The sequence below is a fragment of the Drosophila ficusphila genome, unplaced genomic scaffold, assembly GCF_018152265.1.
Source record: "Drosophila ficusphila isolate 14025-0441.05 unplaced genomic scaffold, ASM1815226v1 contig_414, whole genome shotgun sequence".
Lineage (NCBI taxonomy): Eukaryota > Metazoa > Arthropoda > Insecta > Diptera > Drosophilidae > Drosophila > Drosophila ficusphila.
The window spans coordinates 11,856,867-11,882,983 of record NW_025064328.1 but is presented as its reverse complement, the minus strand read 5'-3'; the positions used below and the strand labels follow the sequence as shown (position 1 = coordinate 11,882,983).

The window sequence follows — 26,117 nt, the reverse complement described above, 5'->3', positions numbered from 1 at the left end:
TTGCCGTGTCCATTAGATTGTGGCTAACAGGGGAGGGGCGGGGGCGTGGCAGGATATATCATAGCGATTCCGTCAGGTGCAAAGCCCTCTTCTACGTGGCTGCGGCTAGTCACGTATGCCATTCGTATTTATGAATGACACTCCATAACGGGCATGTAACTCGGTTATGAGCGGTAAGGGGATTTACTAGGCACTATGTTCGAGTCCTGTTCACAGGATAATTCGCTGCAATGGCCCTCGGTTGGGATTACCCCGCCCTGCCAGCTGATATAGCAATTGAAATCGCATTTCAAGTTGCCACTTCAATTGCACATACCTTGCTTTTCAAGGCTATCAGATGTCTACGGGGGAGAAAATAGAATCACGTGGAAGAACATTATTTCCAGAAAAAAACACATTCGATGCGCGTGTGTACAATTAAGTTTCGAATTTCCATTAATTAAAAACTATGGAAAAAGAATTGATTAAGTCAAAGGAAATACAACACAATTTTTAATGTTACATAAACAGCTGAAACAAAAAAGGAACAAGTGATTATATTTAAAACCACTTTTGTATATTACAATACTGTTTTTTTAACAAGTATGCAAGTTTTTCAGCAACAAAATTCGTTTCTTTCAAGACTCAAAAGGTTCAATTTGTGTAAACTTTTCCTTACCACATTATTTGTTTAAAATTTCGAGCACATATATTCTTAACTTGAAGGCTGTCAATAATTTAATATTTCCTTTTGTGACAAAGAAAATAATTCTATGGGGTTTTAAATTGAATTTGAAATGGGTCAAGATATTTTACTACACTTACATTGTTCATTAATAATGGATGAGTGACCCATATTCAATCAAACTAAAGAACTAAAACATTACGAAGTTTTAGATGCAAAATACATATTATAAATTCATTAGCTAGCTTTAAAATCATAAGTTTAAATAACATTTGTTTACTACATGTAAAGAGCACACCCATTTTAGAGACTAAAAATGTCAATTTTAATAAATTTTCCAGTATTGTCGTCTGACACGTTTTCATCAAATCGCTCACAATAAGTTGAACTTTCCAGCTAGGATCAAAAATATACGTTTCGCTATTGTGTTCGCAATGCCTTTGTCACTTCTGGCTGCAAATGATAATGTACAGTCGACGTATTGAGTTACAATATAAATGCAGTCTGCAGATGTCAGATGTCAACGCAATGTTAAAGTAGAAGTTTTGCCCAGCACGCACATTCAATGGCTTTGGGGCTCTCTCATATTTTCGAATAATTGGCACTTGCCACTTTGTAAACACTTGTAACCACTGAAATTCCTAGGTCTTCAGCTATGGTATTTCATTAGAGGAAAATCTGGCTTTGTGGCTTGACTACAAAGTCTGGAAATTGTTTGAGCCAAGTGAAATTGTGGGTAAAATGTTTTGTGGTTCCTGGGCGAACTACAATTTATTTTGCTGATTAATTGGAAATAGGGAAGGTTCAGAAGGTGGTTGTCGTTGCAATTCTGTAAATTCGCTTGGGTAACTGAGACTTTGACCTTCGTTTTTTTTCGGGGGAAGTGGTGGAGCACCAAGGGTTCGAAGGGATTCTTACAGGATGTTGGGGGCCGAAAACGTAAACAAACACTTGTCCAAGGCTAGGTCGGGTTTTCGAGAGGTTTCGGTGGTGAATTCTCCATTCTTCTCGAGCTTTTCACACTGCGCAGGTGCGCTTTCTCTCTCTCTCTCTCTCTTTCGGAAACTCTTTTATCCTTTTTTTCTCGTTGCGGTAGAGCTTTTGTGACGTCACAGGGACGCCGCCAAAACGGCACTCGAGCCAAATGCCAAGGACTCGAGCTCAGTGCCATTCGAGAATTTCGCCAAGTGAGACGTTCCAAGCGCCTAAAATATTCGCCATAAATCCTTCGTCTCTCTCTTTCTAATAATTCCCCCCTCTCGCTCTCGCCTCTTCGCTGAGAGAATATGCGTGGGCAGCCGCGCGTGAGTGTGTGTGTGTGTGTCAATAAAATCAACAAGAGCGTGGCCAAAAAACTTTCGACCGAAGCGTGTCCAACAAATTAGAAAGCCAGAAAATACAAAAAATAAATAAGAAAACCCGACATTGACTTTAACTTGGCCACGTGCTGTGAACTTCTTGTTTTTTGCCATCCAGAATCCGAGGTAAATTTTTCCAAAACAAACAGAAGACACGGCATCGCCCCAAAACAACAACAAATGCGGAAAACAATCGAATTTAAAGGGGGAAAAACCTGAACCAAAGTCAGTGAAATTCGGTCAATATTTGTGCGAGTGTGCGTGAAGCAGGGAAATTTTTGGCATTTTTATGCAGCCCCCAACAACCACATTTCTTGTTGTTGTTGTAGTTGTTGTTTGTGTGCGCAATAATAAAGAAAAGCCCACGGAAAAGCGAATTGGGAAAAATCTGTATCAGTCACGAATTACGCACTATCTCATTGGGAATTTTTCGGGTGCCTCTTGGGTTTTGTGAATGAATAATCAAAGTGCTTGCACACACATTTTTAAACCGATTTGCGCCTGTGCAAATCTTTATTAATTTCCGAGTGGTGTTTCCACTAATGACAACACCAGTAATTGATGCCAGACACGACAGTCATTTAAATGCACAGCGCGAAAATCAAAGAACAAATAGTTGGAAACAATTAAAGTTGGAGGAACGGAAAGGGAAAAATTAAATGAAAAGAATTAATTATTTTATTTATGTTTAGATTTGGGAAAAGGCTTAAAAATACGTTTTTGTTAGACATAATTTGAATAACCTTTGTTAGAAAAACAATTCGAATTATGCAAATTTAATCAGAAGTGAACAATTTAATCCAAATAATACCATAAGGACTTATACCAATGCCGAGCAATACAATTTAAAACAGTTTCATTCCGCATTTAATATTTGTATAATGGAGTTTAAAGAAGAATTCGAAGAAAGAAAGCACTTTTTAAGTTGTTAAGGCTGACGCTTCGAAGTTTCACAAAAAATCAAAGCCATATGGGTCAAAGGAATGCCACCTGGCTGAATAAATCAAAAGGGACTGGCAACAAACCGCGGGGGGCGAATGTTGCACATTACGTGAGTTTCCACCGCGACTACACGATACGCATACGCCATGTGGTCCCTCGACCGAAAGGCTGCCAACAGTGCGTCGCGTAATAAATAGCACGACAATAACTCACGGCAAACAGGAAGGGGATTTCCAACGATGAGGGGGGTTGGGGGTATTTGGGCCAAAAATAAGGGGGTAACGGGACAGAAGAAGAAGAAGAAGAAGGAAGCATTGTGACCAGGAAAGTCGCAAACTGAGAGCTATTAAGGCGAAAGACTTAAAGACTTTAGCTACCCGCAAAAGCCATTGCCCACCGCCGAAGAAGACAGTCTTCCCCCAACCCCCCTTAAATTTTCTTTCTCCAATACACACACACACACGAACGCACTCACACACACACATCCGCTTCCTGCCCCAAGGAAAAACAACAACGAAAACTCACTTAGCTGCCTCAGCCTCTCCCCCCAACCGCCAGACTCACTTGACATGCTCTTAATACCAAATAAAAACAAGAGCTCAAGGACGCCGAGGAAACACTCCGTTCCACTTTTGCACTGGGGCAAGACCCCTCCTCCTATCCCCCTTCCCCCCTTAAAAACCCCCTTCACCCCACCACTGATTCCTTAGTCGGTCCCGTCATGTGTAAATTTTTAATGTTGCCAAGACCCTCAAATGTAGGTTATCAAATTGTGTTCAAGTTGTCTTCGCCAAAAACCCCGGAGAAAAAGTTTTACGGCGCCTCCCCGTGGAAAACATTTTAAATGATTCTGTTGTCGGTTGTTGCTGCTTGTTCTTCGCTTCGTTTTTTCCTCTCCATTTTTTTTTTATTTGTTTCATTTTTTTCTTAGTTTTTGACCCCCTGCCAATTGGGTCAAGCATTTACATTTCGCGCCTAGAACTATGCCACGCCCCCTCATCCGTTGTTCTGTTGAACACGAGCTCTCTCAAATGCTGCATCTGGTAGCTGCATCTATTTAGTCAAATTAAAAACACAAATTCAACTCTGCTCCGACGGCTGCCACTAATTAATTGCAAACTAAATGAGTTTCTCGGCATAAAACTTTATCCACAGCAAAGCTGATTGCTGTCAGTTTGTGGCAGAAGGAGAAGGGGGTGGGGAAATGAGGGTGGGAGGGGTGATTGCATTTTCCAGGAAAAGCGGTTGGCAAACAACAGAAGCGGAGATGGTTTATGTGGTCCCCCCTATTTTCTGGAGGAGCAGCAGTCCCTCCACAAATTGTAATTTACGTCGCTCACACACACTCCACATTCTCTCGCTCCATCGAAGTTTTCCGGCGGAGAAAGGAGGCGGACCCATCGAGTCATACAGGAAATAAGGGCTAAAAGCAAGTGCAAAACGGTCAACGCACTGGGAAAATCCTTGTCCTGGGTTAGGAAACTCAAAACAAAATAACCAGACCTTAAAATTCGAACAAAATTTGGATTTTATGAAGTTGACAATCAATAAAAAGGAGATTTGAACATTATTTATTAGCAATTATCAGTTGTTTTTCGAAAATAAATAAATACAAAATAAATTTATGTTCGTTACGAAAATTACAAATCTACAAGAACATAAAGAAATGTAGGTATCTATTGAAATATAATATAATATTATGATAAATATAGCTCCATAGGATTCTCTATCACTTCTATTAAAACTTCAGGAAAACCAGGAATTAGAAGTATAGAAGGGTTAAACTCATTTCATACTAAAATTCATTTTCAAAAGAAGGTTTCAGAGTAAGGCTAAACCAATACAAGTCTTTAATAACTGCAATGCAATGTTGGCTTGTTTGAATACAAAACAATTTCTCACTTCATATAGACATTAATATTATGATTTACAACTTTTAAGGCAGTGACTCGCAATATTCGATGTCAGAAACCCAACCCATTTGATTGCCCAGTTAGTCATGAGGTTATGAGTCACACAGTTGGCCAATAAAGTTAGCCTTTCGGAAATAATTTGCCCGCTTGCAGGTAATGCAATTGAATGCTGGCAAGCAGAAGGCAACCGATTCGGGCTGACAGGACCTTAATGACCGATGTCAGGATGGACAGGACGACCAGTCATGTCGCTTATTCTGTCAACTGGACAGTGAGCCATTAAATTCCGCAGTCGGCGTGTGCGGCGGATTGGATTTCAATGGGAATGCCCGCGGCGTGAATCTGTTAATTCAACTTATTAATTTTCATTGAATTTCTGCCGATCGCCACTGTCATTGCCAATGTCAATTGTCACCGAGTTGCGAAATCCTGGGGGCAGGAATCGACATTATGGCACATTTTCGGAGCAAGGGAAGAAAGGGAGATGTGTGTGCGGTTAGTGTAATCAAGTCTGTTCGAATTACTTTGCTCAGCACAAATACCGCATTAATTTGCATGCATTCTGAATGCCAATTTCCAATCAATATGCCGAAGCTTATTGCCCGGTTGGCTGGCAAATTGATTTAAATATTTTCCATCTCAAGTTTTTTGATTGGTTTTAATTTAAACAGAGACTCAGAGGCTTGGGCTCAGCTTTTGTGTGTGTTTCGAATAAAAAATTGATAAATACATTTATTGTATCACAGAGGCATGTGCAATAAATTTCAAATATATTTTGCACACATGAGACCCTCATAAAAACCAATTTATGAAGCATACTTCTCAGGGCAATCGCCCAAAACTACCATCCCATCCCATTCCATCCCATCATCCTGGGACATTGAAAGCCCCTGGAGTTTAATTGAATGCGAAGGCAACTGCATAAGCAGCGTCACCAGCAGGCCACAAATCAAATAAGTTGGGCGAAAAGAGGTCAAGTGCTGGGGATGAACTTCAAGCCAACTGGCAACTGGGAGCAAGATGCTCCTGGACAAAAGGCAAAGCACTTAGTTGGCCATCACCAACACGCTCCTTTGACTCGTGATCTGTATACGTGTGTGTGTGTTTGTAGGTGTATCGGTGTGTGTATCCAAACACAAACACACATACACTTACATGCACACACTTATGCTCCTTGTGCCTTCGGTGCAGTCGAGTGCATATAATCGGGATCTGGCTTTGAGGATTGGATGGATTCTGCTGGGGAAACCAGGAAATGCTTTCAAATCGCCACCCACTCGTCTCACTTGACGAGCTTCTTCTCGGTCGTCGGCTAATTTGTGCAGCAACGACACAAATTGTAACTAATTTTACGGGCCCCAACTTTTACGCTCTCCATCGTTGCAATGCAAATGCAAATTGCCGGACAACCTGGACAAACTTAAAGCCCCAAAAAGTTAACTGTAGAAAAACGCAGCAGCGGCCTCGTTCGAAAGTTGACAAGCGATTTTCCGCAACTATGTCGAAGGCAGACTCGAGCGGAAAGTGGAAGTTTGACAAGCGATGGGACAGGCAAAGTTTCTAAGCGGAAAACGGTGTCTTCCCTACACAAAGCAAAATGTCTGAGCGAAGGAGAAAAATCTAACTGAAAACTGATAATCAAGAATGTTGATATTAAAAGGCTTTCAGGAACATTTATGCTTAAAAGCACTTGAAGAAAATATGCGCAATTATTATTAAAAAATATAAATTAAAGGAGTGCTTTAAACAATTACATGCAAATGATATCTTTACTATGGTCGTTCTGGTGACAGAAACTTCTCAAGTTAAGGATTCAAATCTTTTTTTGAAAGTATTATAGCTTTACACATGGAACTCTTAAACAGCAAAACTTTAAATGATGTTAGTTAAGTTTAACTTGTCAAGGATTCAAAGTAATTGACTTGGTTAAAATAAGTTGAGACTTGTTTTTTTATTTACCACTTCAATTTGGTACAGAAGATTTATGTTTGTTTTTGTGGTCTTCCCCAAAATCGTGAAATGGTGCTTGCGTTCTTGGCCTCGTAAAGATGAGTTAGTTTTCTGAGAAGTTTCTCCTGCTTCACCTCATCCTTGCGCACCTGAACCTTGTGATTATGATCGTTAAGGTTTCTTAGACGTTTTGATATCAGAGCCGTCCTTTTTCGAACATGTTCATCCATGTCGCGAGAGATGCGATCCCTAGCGTCCAACCAACTTTGAGTTGTTTCCCGATGGTGGCGATCGGTGATCAGCGCCACTCGCGCCAAACGAACAGAAAGTTGCTCCACCTTTTGGCCACCCAGCAAACTGCGTCGCTCCTCCGCCTCCTCCATGCGCTGCTCTTGGGGGCGTGGCAAAATGGGAAAGTGTTTGCGGTGCAGATCGATGGGAGGAACATCCCGAAGCGGATCCTCGTAGTGTAAATAAAAAGCCGAAGAACGGGGAGTACGTAGATCACTATTACTGCTCATAATTTAGAAAGGTATTAACATTAAGTTAATATAGGGTTCAAAAGTTGGGAACCGATGTACACTGATCCAAAAGCGTACTTAGTTTTCTGTACACTTTAAATCACTCAACGATTTTTATTCTTCCCACAAAACCGAGGTTCAAGTGGAATTTGCATAATAATGTTTCTATATAAACTTGCCTTGAATTCAAACCAAGACCATAAAAAAATTAATAACAATAGCAAAAACATGAACATTTTAATTACCTTGCTTTCGAAATAATCCCGCAACAGAAAAGGCGAAATGCCAGCAATAGTTTCTCATCTGAAAAACTACACAGCCATGAAAACAGACAATTTAAAAAGCATGTTAGCAGTATATTCAGAGTAACCCTCCGACCCCTGTGGGCCAGCGGGGGTGGGAAGGACCCCATCTATCCGTGTCCTGTCTGTGTGCAACATAAATACCCATTCAGTCCGCCGGCAGCAGCGCAACTTCACCGAACTTCATCTGTGTTCGTGGCACGGATGTAACGCAAAAGTTGCTTGTTATTATTATGATTAAAGTTTGTGCTACTAGTGTGGCCCGCACCACATTAGTGTGGTTGGCAGAGGGGGCGTGGCATCCACCGCCCCACTTGGTTGCCACCTGGCTCTGTTGCTTTAATATAAATGTTTGTGGCTTCGTCGTCAAGGTGCCTGCGAGTCGGCTTAAAGTGTGGGTGTGTGGGTGTGTTGGTGTGCCTCTGTTGGCCTAAACCCGGCATATTAGCAAACACATGTGCCAGGTGCTCCATCCTATCGCTCTGACCGACCCCAAGCATCCATTCGGATCATGGCTTTTTGGGGGGCGATGGCTAGAAAAACATTGAGCCAAAACATGACCGCAACATATTTTGCCGGTCATCCTTTGTTGTAGTTGGTCTTAAAGCGGATTAAACTTAAAGTATTTGCGTGAAAGGGGTCGGGTTTTTTGCGGTGTTAGCCGACAGAGCTGCCAATATGAATAGATGGCTTATACAAGAATAAAACCATAGATTTTTTCTAACTATATGAGTGCTATAAAAATAAATATTTTTATGTTCATAGTATCAGTTCTGTATACAAAAAAATAAATAAATGTAAAAGAAAATTTTAGAGTTCAACTAAAAAGGTCTCTACACTTATAGTTTAAATTTGTTTCTTGACAAATATATAAAAATATTTTAGTTTTTTGAAAATTATATTAAAGTGATTAAGATTTGATTTTCTTACAAGCTTGTGGTATTTTTATTAATTTTTGGTATGCAAGAAATCTCTTAGTTTTCTCGGTGCACTCTTTGCTTTCAATTTCCGTTATGATTTCCAATTTGGAAGCTCTATCCCCGCCTGTAATGAGTTATTGGTTGGTCAAACTGAAAAGTGCATGTCATGTCACCTTTGGTTTCCAAGCAGTTAAAGTTACGAGTGCCTCGTGGGGCGGCTCTCGGCCCGGTGTCACATGCTTCAAGCCCAGTTAACAGCTGTCACTCTGCCCCACGGAGAATCCGCTCCGAGTTGCCAGCCTGAGCTGTAATTTAACTTTTACCTTAGGAGCAGCTGCTGCAGTGACAACTGCAGAGGAGAACTCTGAACAGCAAACTGCAAACTGAAAACTGAAAACTGCGCTGCGAAATGCGAACTGAGCTCTGACATGCAAGGGCCACAAATAAAAAAGGGAAAAGAAACAGAAACAGAAACGGAAAAACAAGTCCAAATGGAGGTTTATGGCTGGCGTTGGCCTACATGCAAACAACTAAGCCCGCCGGGGATTCAAAACCCAAAGCTCTCAGTTTTTATGGCCATTTTGTGGAGGGTCGGGACCCCAAATTAGTCGAGCTGCAGGAAAAAAAAGAACTCATTGCACATCCAAAAGGCGCTGACTGAAAATTTCCCATTTCTGTTTACTTGCAGGACAACTCGTAATTGAATGGGAGATTGAAACGCGAGGTAGCGAGAGGACATTCAGGACAGCTTTGCGTACGTATTTGGTCAATACGCGGGTTTTTTCAGGGCATAACACAGAGATAAAATATCACCAAAGTCTGCTAATCTATATGGTATTTTTTATGGTCGGAATAGCAAAAAACCAGAGTGAACAGTGCAACTTTGTAAAGCTATGAAAAACTTTCGATTTTAATACTCTGATTTGGCTTTAGAGAACTATTTTTGTGATGTTGAAATGGCTTTTATGTCGTTAGGTCTTGGATTTCACAGACTTTTCGGAATAATTTTTGTAGACAGTTATGTCAGGAGTTTGGTTCGGTAGATTTTTTTTTGTTTAAAGGCAAAGTTGATTCATCTTATGCATTTCAACGAATAAAACAGTAATAAAACTTCTTGCAGGAACCATGCAAATATCGTCATCAAATTCCAAAATGTTTGAATATTAAGGAAATTGTTAAATCTTAAAATATCTTTAGATTAAAGAAATCCTAAGTGCGTAAAGTTAAACCACACTCTTCTCGAAACTGATTATAATTAACAACTTTTCATCAGGGTTTTATTTTTATAATGGTAAAATTATGAAGGCCATTGACCATTAAATTTTTCAAATTATTTGTAAGCTGTTCGTTAGCCTTGAACTTATATTGTTACGTATTTTTTCTCTGTGTAGTGCCAAGTCAGAATGTTTGAGCCCCGATTAGTTCAGAGGGGTGGCAGTTGAGGCGCCAAGAAGCGAGAACGCGAACGCGAACGCGAACGTCCTTCCCGCCCACTCGCACGCCCAGTTTTCAGTGGGTGAGCACGAGTGCGAGTGTGTGTGCGTGAGTGTGAGCCCGAGTGGTGTGCACAGAGCGAACAGTGTGTGTGTGTGTGGGTGAGGGGCCTGCGCCGGTGGTGGTTAGCATGCAAATCAACGGTCTAGCTGCCGGACCCACGATGGCAGCCTCCGAGCCTCCAGAGCCGCCGCCGCGCAATCCGGACCGCATAAATGCCTCGCTGCACAAGCTGGGCGAATCCGTAAGTACAAGCCGTAAGCACCACCCCCTCGCCCCCCGCTCTTGCCACTCCCCCCGCTAGCCAACCCGAACGCTCTTTCGAACCACCTCAATTTCCCCTTCCTCTTCAGCACCACCATCAAAACACGAAATTCACTCGATGTTTAACCTAATTGGGCCTCATTCATTGCCTGCGAACAAACTGCCTACTGCATAAAGCATATTGCATATTGCATGTGGCATACTGCATACTGCATGCCCCACGGCCCCACCTCAATTTCCTTCACTTTTCTTCTTCTTTTTTGGCGCACCACCAGAAAAAAAAACCGAATCGAAATCTCGAAAAAATTACCCACTCTGCATCCCTCATTGACTAATTGACAACATTTGGGCTCCACACACAAACACACACACACACACACACATCTCTCTTTGCTATCTTCCTCTTGCTATTCGACTTTTGCTATTTCTAGGCTTATTAGGTTTACCTATTTTCTAATCACGCTGAGCATAGAGATTTTTTGATAAAAACAAAAAAGAACCAACCATTTTCTGTGTAATCCAATTACTTTCTTCCCACTTTAAATTAAGAATACAAATTCTGTGTTGTGGTGTTTTTAAGAGAAATAAGTAACTGCTTTAATAAATTAAAAAATCTACAATACAATCTACTTGTATACCCAAATTGTTTATTAAAACAACAGTAAGCATTCTTTACCAAAGTACATTCACATTAATTAAATGGAAAGAATCTAAAATCTTAACTATAAAACTTTAAAATTGAACTTAAAATTTATTTCTTAACAACCAAAGTCATAAATCAGTTGATATCTCTTTAAAAATATTTCGCAACCCACATTTTGCTTGTAGATACAATATTAAAAATTATGTATTATCACTTAATCTTTCTCTCTCTGAAACGATTTTCTTCAAATAAGCTTGGCTAAAACCCATAGTATTTCTCCTTTTTCTTAGCATTTATACTCTCTGTTAGCTGCTGAATAAATAACAAACGTATCAAGAGATTTATAAACCATTTCAATGCATTTCAACTTTTTCAGAAAACCGTAAAATCCCTGGACACTTCGGTGACGACGGCGCTGAAGGAGAAAACGGCTTCCGTGAACAACAACAAGCCCATTAGACCGCTATTATCGCTGGACAGCTCGGTGACGGCATCGACATCCTCACCGGGAACAACAGGAGCCGCAGGATCCACAGGATCGGGGGGCGGAGGAGCGCCGGCGAAGCCAACTCCCTTGGTATTGGCCTCCAAGCGGGATTTGACGCCCAGCAACGAGAGCAGCTCATCGCCATCGAGCTCGAATGGCAGCAACCAGACGCTCACGCCACCCATGACCACTGATAGCCAGCCGCTCCAGCAGCAGCAGCAGCAGTTACCCCATCACCACCAGCAGCACCGGAGTCCTGCGTATCCTGGCAAGGTGGCCGAGGTGGCAGGAGTGACTCCCCCACAACAGCAGCAGCAGCAGCAACTGCAACAGCAGCAATTGCCGAATGGCATCGGTGGCAGCCACTGCAACAGCACTTGCAACTCCGGCAACGCCATGATCCATGCGAATAACTCGAATTTAATTGCCGCAGGTCACTTGGCACAGGCGCCCGGCCCCGCCCACAATAACGCCCCCTCCTCCGGCGGCAGTGCACTCAATGCCGGTAAGTCTGCAGGGGAGGCTCTTCCAGGTGGGAAGGGGGAAAAGGGGGGGTAATTGGGGGGAAGGGGAATGGGAATGGGAAGGGGTTGTGTACACGGGAAAAACACACAAAATTTAAAAGCAAACATATAGAAAGTGCCATTTGTTTTTACTTTTACTTTTACTTTTTAAGTATCTTTATCGATTCCCATTTAAATTTTGAAAGAAGGAATTTCAGCCCTAAATAAAATAAAACAAGATTTAATACTTCTGAAGCAAAAATTAAATTAAACTCTTAAAATGAAAATAAAGATTAAAAACATTTGAGTCAAGAATATTTCTTTTTTTGGCTTGATGCCAGGGGCGGACGCAGGGGGGTGTTTGGGGGTCCGGACCCCCCCAAAATCGCAGACTTTTTCAAATTCCCTTACAGCACACGGCCTTTCAACCATATAAACTAAAAATTTTTTTGACCGGACCCCCCCCAAACGAAAAAATTTTTCGACCGGACCCCCCAAAATTTTTTTCTGCGTCCGCCCCTGCTTGATGCTGATTTGAACAACATTTATATTTTTTATTTATGTGTTCATATTTTAATTGTATGGTATATTCAGTCTTAATTAACACGCAAATGGTTTTTATTTACGACATACATATACGCTCAGTATCATTATTTAAGTGTCAGATTTTCATTTAAAGCGTTTTAATTGATCATTAATATTTATCTTGAATTAAAATTCAAATTGTTTGGTTTGTAAAATTTAAAACACATATTCCCGAAAACTTTCGTTTAACTTTCCTTTTTAAAAATATGAAGTGTTGTATTTCGATTTGAGGTAGTCGTTTGTTTGCTAGGAACCCCCAAGTAGTTGATTGATTTTCCGTTGTGTGCTTTTTCCCCCAGTGTATGCAAATGCATTTGTAATGTGTAAACGCCGTTGACTGAATGCAAGGGGAGTGGAGCAATCAGCAGATTGCTGCGGGCAAAGAAAGGTCCTGCGAAATGGTGAGGGAAAGGGGGAATGTGGGAAAAGGGGGAGGAGAAGGGGAAAGGAGGCGGGGATCTTTGCGGCATGAATGAGCAAATGCTGGCCACTGTGGGAATGGCAAATGGGCACCGGCCAGCGAGGAATTAAATCAGCGTCCCTGATTGAATCCTTTCAACCTGTGTGCCGAGAGTTAATTCCATCTCCTAGCTGCGTAAAATATCGAGCACCATTCCCGCTGTTTTTAATTTAATTGTTAAAGTGTTTGACGTTCCACAAAGGATGGCATAAATTGAATGTTGCCCGGTGGTCAGGGATTGCAAGTTTCCCGAGGCAACAAGCAGCTTAAACTGAACAGGACAAACACGCAGGATGATGATGGGTATAAGGATGAGGTAGTGGTGGTGACTTAGGTATTTGCCACGATGAGTGCCTTTTTTTCTGCTAGTGGAAGCTTTTTGGGGGGCCAAACGCATCGGATTATATCAGAATGGCAGAGTGATGTACACTTCAAAAATCTGACAAATGGATGGTAATGGCCTTCGTTCGTCCGAGCTACAAGCACTATCTCCCCCGATCCAGGATGTACCTACCCCCCGACCACTTACCCCTCCCTCTTATCCTTCCATCACTTTGAGTGCTGCTGCAGTTTGGGAAAGTCAACGAAGCAGATAGAGGAGGTCATTCCGGGGAAGGTGAATAAAAAAGGTCGGTGGATCCAAAGTGGTTGCGGTCGAGTTGGGTTCACAAAACTTAAACGTTGAAAATTAAACAGAGAGTGATTCGCGTGGCCCAGTCACTTCAGTTGCTTTTTTTCTATTAGGCCTTAAATCAAAGTGAACTCTTCAATTTGTTTGTCTTTCGTTTGGTCAACAAAGCAGGCCATCCATTTCGTTTTGACCTCAATTCAAATATGCTTTTTTTTGAGTTACCTTAAATAATGATTTCATGCGAGGCATTAAGTGCTAATTAAATTTTAATTTAAAATCCTTGGCCATAAAATAAATCCATGTTGACATTCAATAAGCAGAAAAGCTGAAAAAAAACGATATCAAAAGCATTTCCACAAGGGGAATTTGTGTGTGAAAAACGAGTATCCAGAATGTGCATGTGTGTGTGTGTGTGTGTGCGAGTGTGTGTGTTTGCGCAATCAATTTAGGCTCATCATCAGTCATTCACATGGATGAATCGGTGACCCGGAGTTGGAAATTGATGTTTTGGGAAATAAATAGATAATCAAATTGTTCAACCCGTAAAACGCATTGCCGTGAATTCATTGTTTTTTGTGCCATTACTTATTGACTCGTTTGCATTTAGATTAATGTTCCGAAAATCAATATAATTCATTTCCTTGTTCGACTGCAATAATTGTTGTTTGTTTACTTTTCAATCGCATTTGTCCGCATTCGATGAGAGGAAATCTAATTTCGAGTCCTGCACGATGCTCCCCTCCCTGCCCCCTTTCCTTCTTTCACCTGATCGGATTATACAGATAGCCAAAATATATGTAAACACACATCAGTCAGTCCGGAACAACAATCCATTCACGCATACACACCGTCACATTACCATTATCATCATTTGTTGGCATTGTTCTTATACTCTTGCTATTGCTGTTGTGGTCGTTGTTTGCCATTGCTGTTTATTTGTTTTGTTTTCGAACTACTACTTATTGGGTCAGCCCGAACATGTTTGCCTACCCCTACCAAAAAACCCCTCGGACATCCCCACAAATCACCCCCCCTCCCCCACATAAAAACCCCCAAAAACAACCATCTATATATGTGTATCTGTATCTGAAATCACACCGAAATCCAGTCGACAAGCGAAATGCCAACTTATCGGAGACGGATCAGGACGAGCCCTCGAATGTGACTGTAAATGCGGGTCTGAATACGAATCACAATCTGAACTCGAATCAGAATCTGAATCCGAAATCATTGGTGGCCCTGGGACCTCCGCACTCCCCAACGTCCGCCGCCTCGGCGGCCTTGCTCCTCCTCGAGTCCTGCGATGGAAATCGCAACGACGAGTCAAGGTTCCATCTGCATTCCGCTCCCCTCTCAGGTAAGTCGATCAATCTATCTTTCCACCCAACACCCCCAATCATCCTTTCGCTTTCATCTCAATTTCCGCTCTGTATTTTTAATTGAAGCAGCACAATTAACCCGCATCCCACCCAATCTTTCTTTTCTGTTTTTTGATTCAGTTCTGTTCTGTTCTGTTTGGTATATATAGTATAGTATGGTACATTCATAAAGTAGTTGCACTTGATCCCCATTCATCCGCTTAGTGCCTGCCGATTCATTGCTCTGGCCTGGTTAAGTTATAATTGCACTGGTTTTAGTTTGCCTGCAAACTTTTTCAATGTGTTTTTCAGTTCTCATTTTGCATATTAAATGCCAGCCAGCACTCTCTGGCAACAGCTGGTCTTCCACAGGGATTTCCTTAGTTTACGTTTCCCTCAGTTCTTGCTTTTTCTTCTTTTGCTCAAGAAACTTGGCGGGGAAAAGTGTATTAAAAACTGAAATGCTTGGGAATCGGAAGTGGTAGTGGGTGGCTAGAGGTTGACAATAAATGCTAATTATGAGTAGAATATCGATTGGCAGGCATGCAAGCCAGTAGTTTCTATATGCTATACCGATTTCATGGAACTTCAAACTTAACAGTTTGAACGCTTCAATCTGGGTCGCTTGTGAGCCTTTCATTACTTTGACAGTTTAATAAATGTCGGATTAATGTCGGATTCATGTTAATTATAACTTAAATGATATATAGGATAGCAATTAAATTTTTATCAGACATATTTTTGATCTGCTTTGATTTATAGAGTTATTAAAATTGCGTACATTTCCAAGGTATTGCTTTTGTAAAAAGTTAAATATAATATGTAAGAAGAAAATAAGATATTATTAAAATTTAACAACTTAAATCAAGGAGTTAGTTTTTGTATTAAAATACAAAATTAGTATCTTCCTTTATGATACCATTTCAAAAAGTAAAATGTGTTGAGTTTATCAAAAAATAAAATCTTTACCATTAAGAAAAAATATATTAAAATGTTAGCTTTGTTTAAGCAACTTTAAATTACTGAGAGGTTATTGCCCAAATAATCCGCTACATAGTTGGACATATATTTTGTATACAAATAACAAATGTATTACTTAGACCGAATATATTCGGATTGCTTAAAGGATATAGAAGCTTGAACTCCTGGCTTGCAATCCTGCTTCGACCACCGCTTGTCCGCAGCTTGGTAGCTGTAGCTAAGAGCTTTTGGCCAAGAATATATAGATATATATCTATATATGCCTATTAAAATCCCTTTTCTGTTGCAGAAGCCGCGATGAAGCTGCGCGAGGAGAACGATCGGTTGAACACCGAACTGCTTCGACTGAGGCGCCTCCTGGAGCTCTCCACCGATGGAGCAGTTGGCGGAGTGGACACCACTCCCGAAATGGAGGCAGTTGCTTCCTCCGAAGGATCAGCTGCCAAGGAGCGAATAGAACGCCTGGAATCGGAACTCCGATCGGTGAAGAATCAGCTTTTAACCATGCGATTGGAGCGAAAGAAACTGCGAACGGATAAATCAGATCTTTTGGGTCAAGTGAAGCAGCTGTGTGCCTCGCTGCAGGAAAAGGAGCAGGAGCTGCGCGACTTCATCCGGAACTACCAGGAGCGAGTGAGGGAGACGGAGACAACGAATGCCAAGATCTCCGGAGATCGGGATCGCGAGCGTTTCCAGTTGCTCAAACAAGCTCGCGATGAAGCGGAGCGTTCCTTGGCTTTGGCCCAGCAATTATCCTCCAGGGACTTGCAGCTCCAGAGATTACAGGAGCAACTGCAGGAGGCTCGTCGCCAGTTGACGGGATGCCTTTCCGACCAGGAGAGCCTCCACTCCTTTGCCCCACTGACTCCTCCGTCGGCTGCCTCGGGAATGCTCAGCCAAATGGCCGCCGCTTCAGGAATGGGCGGAGGATTGGCTGGAATTCGGGGAACCACCGAGGACAGTGGGCGTGGCAACTCGCTGTCCGCCTTCAGCGGCAGTTTGAGTGGAGGATCGGGTGCCACTGCCGGAGATCGAAACTCCTGTTCCAATGATTCGGGACTGAGAAACAGTAGCGATCGGGAGAGTACGGGTGGGGAACTGAACTTCAGCGATGGCACCTGCGACAATGGACCCTGCATCACCGTCGATCCGGATAGTATCTCGCTGGTATCCAGCCAGAATATGTACCAATGTGGGTTATATAATTGTTAACTAAGGGAATTCTCTAAAAAGTAATATTTTTTCAGTTGGTACTCCCAAGGAACGCAGTCCCACATTGTCACCTCTGAATTCGGCTGCCTACTCGAGGTAAACTAAGTCAAAAATATTTCAAAAAAAGCTAAATTCTAGTAAATATTATTGCCCTCAGAATTTTAAGCGCAACCTCTAAAATGTATGGATTTTATATTAATTGGTTTTGATATTTTATTACCTAATTATTTTGGGGAAAGCGAAAAAACATTCATGAGATTAATTGTAAAATCACTAAACCCAGAGAAATTTAATATAATTTTTTTTTCAAAGAGTAGTTAAAAAACCCAAACTCGAACAGAATTAGCTAAATATAAATGTTCCATGTAATTTAATATATGCATTTATGCATTGTTCGCAGGGTTTAGAGAGTGTGATAAAATAAATCCCCATCAACGGACAGTTGTAATTTATTACATTGTGAAAACAAATATTGAAACATAACTAAATGCTAAATGGCAGGCGAAAATAAATGACGCATCTAATCTAATTTTATCGCAGACATGCATTTGTATTTAGGGATTTTATTATTTTTACACATTGATAAATTTGATGTTTTGCATATTTATGTAAAATCATAAAAAAAACAAGTGAAGTGTTAGGGAAGAGTTTGCATTTAAAATAACATTTACTGACAGGAAATTAAATACAATTTTTTGTTTAGATCTGTGGAGCAGTTGGGCTCTCCGGTGGACCCCGAAGGACCAGGTGGTGGAGCAATCAGTCGGAAATTCGCCAGTGCCAGCAAAAGTGGTCCGCTTGGAGCTCGCAATGGGCGTGGCGGCACTTGGGGAAGTATATCACGGGTGTTTGCCCGCTCCCGGAATAAAAGTAAGGCTTTGTCCGCCGATGGAGTGACTGAATGTGAGTATAGACTTGTAAATATTCACTTATTGCATAAACATTAAAATCCAAAATTAAAAGAAAAGTAGCATATATTCTATACATAACTATTTAATTGAAAGTAACTTTCTAGGACAAATAGCTAAAAATATAAAATTAGCACTACAACCCATTTAAGCAAATGAAGTGTATGTTTGTAATTAAAAGTTGTGTTTTCTCGCTTTATGAAAAAAATTACATATTTACATAAGCTTTTAACTGGAAATTATTTATTTATTAAACGAAAAATACCTCCACATAATTACCTATAAATTAGTTTGAAAAGCAATTAAATATTAGTGAATTTAGTTACAATTAAGAAACTTATAACGCATAATTTAAAAGTCCTTATGTGTTTTTAAATGATACTCTATTTTTAGGATTCCCTATTGATATTTATATTATTGACATTACCTATAAACCTATATTCCCTGATGCTATATTTATCTCTCTGTAGATGCCGACTACTCGTGGAATCCTCTGACAGAGGAGGGCTACGCCGAGAAGCTGCGCCTGCTGCGGGAGGCCTCCCAGCTGCCCATCGACCGGTGGAGGGCCACCCAGGTGCTGGCCTGGCTGGAGGTGGCTCTGGGAATGCCCCAGTACAGTGCCAGGTGCGCCGAGAACGTGAAGAGCGGCAAGGTGCTGCTGGAGCTGAACGACGTGGAGCTGGAGGCTGGACTGGGCCTCACCCATCCGATGCACCGCAAGAAACTGCGGCTGGCCATTGAGGAGCAGAGGCGACCGGAGATGGTCCGCTATCCGCTGATCACGCAGCTGGGACACACCTGGGTGGCCACCGAGTGGCTGCCGGACATTGGACTGCCCCAGTACGCGGAGCCCTTCGTCCAATCCCTCGTCGATGCCCGCATGCTGGACACGCTCTCCAAGAAGGAGCTCGAGAAGTTCCTCGGCGTCACGCGGAAGTTCCACCAGGCCAGCATTGTTCACGGTAAGTATTAGTCAAACTTTTGGGTTACCCCATTATCATAAGTTTCTTGAAAGGTGATATTTTATAATTTACTTTGAAGTTTTCCTACTTTGGGAGGGTACCTTAAAGTTTTTTTTAACTTAATTATGGGTCATCATGGCTTTCAAAACTAAAGTTTTCAAGCTTTAATCTTTGGTTTTTGCTAGCCAGAATTCCATAGCAATATAGTTTCAAGAGTAAAAATTAATATTTAGAGGAAATTATGAATTACTTGTTATTAATTAAATAAGGTAAATTTTGTAATGGTGAGGTTGAAACATTTTTAAAATTTATAAAGAAACTATTTTCCATAAAATATTAAATTTTTATAGTTTTCGATTTCAGTTAAGTTTGTTTCTTGGAGAAGTTGTTAATAATTAATGGTAGTTTTTATTGGTAAAAAGACGTATAATTTTTTTCAGATGTAAATGTAGGTATTTTCCTCTTTTTGGATTTTCTAAACAATATTTTAGGTTGTAACTTATGAGTTGCGAAATAAGTGCCATCTCTGATTTTAATCACATTGTTCATTGGCAAATAATACCTCCTTTGTAAGCGTAACCCAAGAGCCAGTAATTATTTGTTCTCTCGCCTGTGGTGAACCTTTTAACCTAATCGAATCCCCGCCCTTTCTGCCCCTTAAAAAGGCATCCACGTGTTGCGCATCGTGAAGTACGACCGACAAACGCTGGCGATGCGACGGGTGCAATCGGAGACGGTGGACACGGATCCCATTGTGTGGACGAACCAGCGCTTCATCCGCTGGGTGCGATCCATCGACCTGGGCGAATATGCGGACAACCTGAAGGGTGCGTTGGCCATATCGATTGCCCTTTGATTGTGCCCCATTCACTGTGGCAATTAACCCGCTCTCATCCCGGTTTTCTCTACTCTGTTCCATTTTATTTCTCACCCACCTGCAGATAGTGGCGTGCATGGAGGCCTCGTGGTTTTGGAGCCATCCTTTTCTGGCGACACCATGGCCACCGCCCTGGGCATTCCGCCCTCGAAGAACATAATACGGCGACATCTCAACACGGAATTCGATGCCCTCATTTTGCCCGCACGGTAAGTTTTAAGGGCTTAGCAACCCCACAAATGCCATCTAGATATCTCTCTGTGTGTGTTGTGTGTGCTGCGTGTATGTGTGTGTCTGGTATGTGAGTGTGTCCTGTGTGTGTGTGAGAGTCCTTTGTGTAATCCTTAGGGTTTGACATGCGAAATGTGAAAACATAAATATGTAGCGTAATACAGCGTTTTGATTAGAGTTGTCTTTGTTTTGATTGAGTTATTGCCGTTTTGTATTTCCATTCCCACTCCCCTCGAGTTTATATAACTTTCCTGTTAACTGTTTGTGTTCCTTTTTGCACCTTCGTTATGACATATTTCGTTTAAGGAGTGTTTGTTTTTTTTTGTTGGTTGGTTGGAGTTTGCTAGCAGGAAGTATTGCGTTACTGTGGGAGTTCTTCAGACCTCATTTCATTTTCAGTATTATCACCATCATCAAACCAAGAAAACATACACCCATCATTCATTAATCGTGCTCATCTCTGGCTATTATACATTTAGTGCTTTGATCATTCGTTTATAAGCTGCTTCTTATGTGCCATATACCATCCATCTGTCTTCTTTCGCATCCCAAAAAAAAAAACAACTGTGGCTGCAGAAGAGCCAACTACTCGACTCATTAGATGTCATATCATGCGATGTCATATCTGTATCTAAATCTGTCTACTCGTGCATAAGTATGTAAAGGTCTCCAGCCTGTAACTTTAGTAACTAATGTACTTTGTTTTCGTTGTTGATCATGTTAACGTGTCCTAGACGATCTGTTAAGCAAATAAAAAAAAAAAAAAAAACGCCCCGAAAAGCGAATCGCACTAATGGCGGCCCTCGTGGCCATGTTTCTCTCTCTTTTCTTTCCCAACCAATATCTCGATCCATGTTTGCTTGTCTTTTCTATATATCCGAAATGCAGATACCTTATTTACTGTCAAATGGAAGAATTTCAAATGGAAGCCTCCAGGCAATTGGCCAAATTGCAGGGCCACTAAATCCGCACGAACCAAATCGAATAATCAAAGAAAAAAAGAAAACGAAAACAAGAAATCAAACGGGATTCATACTGATTTGTTTAGCCAAGCTGATGAAGATGATACGATAATAAATATATAGGGAGAGAACAATAACTGGAGCACAGCGCTAGTCATTTCGTCATTACGAATAGTTGATAGATCCGCAGCGTAATAATCACACATTCGATTAGTAGACGTAAATACATGTAGTCATACCACAATATCGTTAAGTGCTTTAGGCATCGAACTAGGAACGCACACATCAGAAAAAAAAAGAAAAAAAGAGTTAAAACAAGTGTCCAAGCTTTGCATATCCGATATCGGCATTATAACGATACACTCCCCGAGGAGCGCTTAACGTTGCATTTACTTAGGTTGATTAACGAATCGAGCATTTAATGTAGTTGAAACCTAGTGTTAAGGCTTTCGTCAATGGAAATTCAGATTGTTACGCCTAAGATAGAGCATTGCAAATGCCTAGAACAAATGTACACACAACCACCAGTCCTTCACACGAGCGTCTTTCGTCACTAGGCCGGAATATACCCAAGTTCTCTGTGATACAGGAGCTGTTTTCTGAGCTCGGCTTGACAGCCACCAACGCACAATTGAACCTTAAAGACCAATTACATAACCACACACCCGCACACAAGTCCATGACACACATACATGTCTACATTTTCGTGGTTAGATGATATAGTCCATGTTTGGTGTTGCATACTGTGAAGCGTTTTGACTGAGTTTGCCCAGCGGTCATAAGTTGAGACACACACAAAGTCTCAACAATAGTTGTGGTGCTTAAGAATATGCAATTTATTGTGTTTTTTTGTTGTTCTGCTTGGTGCGTTTGGCTGCAAAATATTTCGTTGCATACTTTTGAGCACAAGAAATATTGGTTTTACAATCTCAGAGATTTGGAAAAACTTTTTAAGTGACCGCAGGGCAGTGCTCCCCCAAAGTTTATTTCTTTAAGAAGTCGTTAATTTGGTTTTTGCAATTTTGCAACTACAGTGTCAATTGTAAGTAAAACTTGCTTACTAAGTAGCCTATCTCTCTCTATTTATCACACACGAACACTCCCACACACATACGCAGACACTCAAAGACAAGTTCTATGTATGTGTTATCAATGTTTTTAAGTAGCTTGAACTAGTCTAACCGTTGTCATCTTAATAAGTACCACCGCATACAAATACCCTATCGATACTAAGTGTGATTGGAAATTCTAAGGCTTCAAAAGAAAACATTTTATGGCTGCTGGTTTTCGTGTCTGTTAGCAATGCTATTCTTTTTTTTTTTTTTGATATAATTTCCTTTTCTCTTTTTTCAAGGGGGTTTTCCACTCACCATAGATCTTTGTTTTTTCATTGTTGTTTTACGCTACGTGTAGTTAATTAATTATGCTATTGCAAAATACGAAACAAATAAAAAAGTAACTCTCCAACATTGATTAATCAGAATTCTTTCGTCTTTGTCCCGTTTCTTTTTCCATCTTTCCTATAATTGATCCACTCTCTTTTGCTTTCACATCCGTATGTTTCCTCTTCAATTTCGTAATTTGGTAATCGAATCGACGGCTTGTTGTTGTTGCTAAATCTGCTTGATTGTCTAACACGATTACCGATGCAATACAACCGACAACAACTCAACAACAATTCAACACCTAACGAAACCAATCTTTGTGTGTGTATGTGTGCCTGCCTTGCCTGCTCTCTCTCTCTCTATCTCTCTGTCTCTGTCTCTGTCGTTATACCGCTATCTCTGCTGCTCTGCCTGAACCGCCCGCACTCTCCAACTCTCCAAACGCCAAAATACCAAAATTCCCGTCTCCAATTCTCCGTCTGTGTCCCGTGTCTTGAATGTCCTGCCTGCCTGCCTGCTGCCTACGAAAATCGAAATCGAAAATACATGCACAAACATGATATATACCCGCCCCCATAACCACCCACTCTCACCCATACACACGCACACACACACACGCATACGATACCTATGCAAAAATTCGCAAATCGAAACTGCCATGTTTGTTGTGTAGAGCGACTCTGGGTCAGGGCATCCGTTCCGGTTGCGGCGTAGTGCCACTAACGGGACCCGGCGGACTGCAGCACTATGCCACAACAGATCGCCGCTCGAGCGGCAACCTCAGGGTAAGTACTCTCTACTAATCATATCCTATAACTAGCTATATCCAAATAAGTCTTAAATATAATATATAATTCCACTGTATTCTAAGCCTGAATTGACGTGAAGCTTTTGTTGTTTCTCGGTGTCTATTTCATAACTTATTTAACACCCTAAGTGGTTTCACCAGTGTTTTCATCTCTAATTCACCAAGGCTGCTCTGTGGTTTTTACCTTTCAACCGAGTTTCATTAAAACTGAAAGTTCAATTTATTGCGGTTTCCTTTAACATTTGCAGAAGAAATTTCTTACTTTTAAAAGTGCTTGTCGGTATGATATTTTCATTCATGAAAGTTTTTTCTAATTGGTTAAATTGAAGGGAAAATATGCACAAGTTAAAATCTTTACATGTTCGAGAACACTTAAACACGGAAAATGCTGAAAACTGTAAAAATGCCACTCTAACATCAGATACTTCGAGTATTATATTAATTTTAAAATAAATCCTAAACAACACTTAGACATTTAAAGAAACATTATATTTCTTTAAATGTATAATATAATTAATATTAGGTGTAATATATTGAACTTAAACTATAACTTTGAACTAACTAACTTATTTTAAAATAACAATTTCAAAATGTAACCATTGAAATTGGCACCCAGAAACAACATAAGTTTCGCGAATAACTAAAAAAGGGTTGCAACTCTCAACGATATTTTAGTTTCACAAACTAAAGCCACTTAACTATTGTTCTTTTTCATTTCCTGTACTCAACAGATTTCGGCATGGAAAGGATCTCAGGTGGGTTACCCCTTTTTATTCCCCAATAAGAAACCATTTAGTAATTGTTAACTATTTTCGTTTGCAGAGCTCCCTTTCTAAAGCCTTTCGGTTTAATAGCAAACCCCATCGCACCGGCGAGCGCAGCTCCTTTGGGAACTCCACCTCCCCAACGCCTTCGTACAGCAGCAGCGAGGGCGGCGGAGGAATATACGCAACCATAGGTCACCAGTACCCCAATCCGCATCCGAATCCCCAGCAGCAGCAGCACTACCACCACTTCCTCCCTCCGCCGACGACGGCTCCTCCGCCGATTCCATCGGCCGGTGGCATTTACAGTCATGGTCCGCCGCCTGGTCACCGGGTGAGTGCTCCACCGGTGGGCGGTGGTGTGCTGGATGCGGGTCTGGCCGACCCCCAGATGCTCTACGAACAGAGCCGGCGGCGCGTGAAGAGCATCAGCGATATCGGAGCCTCGACGAGTGCGGGAAGCGTGGGAGCCTGCAGTCTGGGTGGCATTTCGGCCTCATCGGAGTCCCCCGAATAAGAGTGAAAGTAAAACGCTAGCTAGATAGGATGTTAACTACTACGACTACCAAAGATACTCAGCTGTAATCCCGCATGAAAACCCCATCTTCCTGAACCCCCAGAATAAAACAAAAACCAAAACCAATGACCTTCCCAGCTGCATTTGAGCTTAGATTCTAGGAGCAAACTCAATTATATTCAAGTCAGTGTCAGACCCACCTACAAGATACAAGCATTCAGCAGATACAGATACATATGCGTCAGAAAATACAAGTAAGCGAGTAATCATTTGATCAAATCAGATAGAACTACGAACTATATATGCTAAACGTAATTAACGATATAAATATTGTATAGACTAAGCTCTATCCGCCGGCAAAAGGTAAACGAATCAAACACTCCACCCCCCTAAAAAAAAAACACAAACCAACTGGAATAGTCTAATCAATATGTAATTCTAATTGTAATTGTAACTGTAAAGATAGATCTAAACCGATTATATACTATACTCACAGATTTATAAGCTAATGCAGACACCGGAGATGCGATTGCAATTTAGATAAATTGAAATTATTTTGTAACCGAAACTATCGTAGCTAAGCAAATGGAAACGGAAACGGAAACTATTGAATTAAATTTGATAAGTCGCGGACGGCGGCACTTTGTAAATTACGGTAAGCCCTAATCAAGGTTCAGTATCGCATGGTATAAAATGGTATCAGTAAAGCCAACAAAATGTAAAACAGAAACCAAAACCGAATCAAATATATGGTAATTACAAACGCACTTCCCGAAAATGAAACCCTCGCACAACCAAAGAAAATCAGTCAGCCCGCTTGATCCGCCAATCTATCAGTATCAGTATCGAAGAATCCCCGAAAGCGTCAGGGTATAATTAAGCTGACCAATTTAACTCTAGACCTATGACGAAGAAACTATCGAATAAACCAATGATCAAAACTCTGTTGTAACCGAATTCGTTTTTATTGTGTTGTATCTGAGGGAGATTCCATCCACTAAATGAGCAGAACCTCAACATATTGCATTTTCTCAACTCCAAAACATTTGACCTTCACCGAGATGTGATGTGCCTCGTGTGTCTTCTGTGGTTCGGTGCATCTTCGAGGGGATTTCTCCCTGGAAGGATCCTCCATCTCCTCCATCCTCTCGGATTGCTAACGTCGATCGTTGTCGTTATCGTTTCTCGGACGACGAGTTGTATTGGGACGACCCTTGGGTTCCGGATTGGGTTCTGCCATCGTGAGAGTTCCCAGGCTGCCGATGAGCCCGAGAATACCGAAAATCAGGAACAAACTAAGCCACTTCATCTTGCGACGTTCAGTTACCGAATTTCAGATGCAAACTGCTGGCCAATCGGTTGGGAATCGAACTTTTTATGGTCTGGCGGCCGTTGGTTTGACGACAGTCCGCATGCTAATGAGTTGAAAAGCCGTCAACATCGTTTACCTTTGCCAGTTGTTTATGTTCGCAGATCAAGCAGATATAGCGCCAAATTGAGTTGTAAATCTAG

The 26,117-nt window shown here is 41.3% G+C and overlaps 3 protein-coding genes across 6 annotated transcripts in view; 1 reads left to right on the top strand and 2 right to left on the bottom strand.

The window, feature by feature from the left end:
• The window catches only part of LOC108096717 (kazrin), a 45,082-nt gene extending 19,525 nt beyond the window's left edge, over positions 1–25,557 (top strand). Inside the window, exons 1-14 of one of the 4 annotated variants that reach the window (XM_017198553.2) lie at positions 1,828–2,148; positions 9,259–9,324; positions 9,962–10,308; positions 11,348–11,963; positions 14,746–14,994; positions 16,266–17,168; positions 17,224–17,284; positions 17,892–18,091; positions 18,567–19,061; positions 19,727–19,888; positions 20,003–20,147; positions 23,190–23,301; positions 24,056–24,079; positions 24,147–25,557. In XM_017198553.2, coding sequence (XP_017054042.1) covers positions 10,195–10,308; positions 11,348–11,963; positions 14,746–14,994; positions 16,266–17,168; positions 17,224–17,284; positions 17,892–18,091; positions 18,567–19,061; positions 19,727–19,888; positions 20,003–20,147; positions 23,190–23,301; positions 24,056–24,079; positions 24,147–24,605 — 3,540 coding nt within the window. In that variant the 5' untranslated portion in view covers positions 1,828–2,148; positions 9,259–9,324; positions 9,962–10,194 and the 3' untranslated portion in view covers positions 24,606–25,557. The other 3 variants (XM_017198552.2, XM_017198555.2, XM_017198556.2) reach the window with 3 other exon arrangements.
• Positions 6,810–7,429, bottom strand: LOC108096718. The gene has a single exon (XM_017198557.1). It carries the CDS (start codon positions 7,346–7,348, stop codon positions 6,860–6,862), a length of 489 nt encoding a protein of 162 aa, XP_017054046.1. The 5' UTR covers positions 7,349–7,429; the 3' UTR covers positions 6,810–6,859.
• Positions 25,548–25,958, bottom strand: LOC108096719. The gene has a single exon (XM_017198558.1). It carries the CDS (start codon positions 25,912–25,914, stop codon positions 25,762–25,764), a length of 153 nt encoding a protein of 50 aa, XP_017054047.1. The 5' UTR covers positions 25,915–25,958; the 3' UTR covers positions 25,548–25,761.
• Between the last annotated feature and the right edge of the window lie 159 nt (positions 25,959–26,117).

Excerpts from the sequence above, each read along its gene's own strand:
- LOC108096718 (XM_017198557.1), bottom strand. The coding sequence starts at position 7,348 with ATGAGCAGTAATAGTGATCTACGTACTCCCCGTTCTTCGGCTTTTTAT.
- LOC108096719 (XM_017198558.1), bottom strand. The coding sequence starts at position 25,914 with ATGAAGTGGCTTAGTTTGTTCCTGATTTTCGGTATTCTCGGGCTCATC.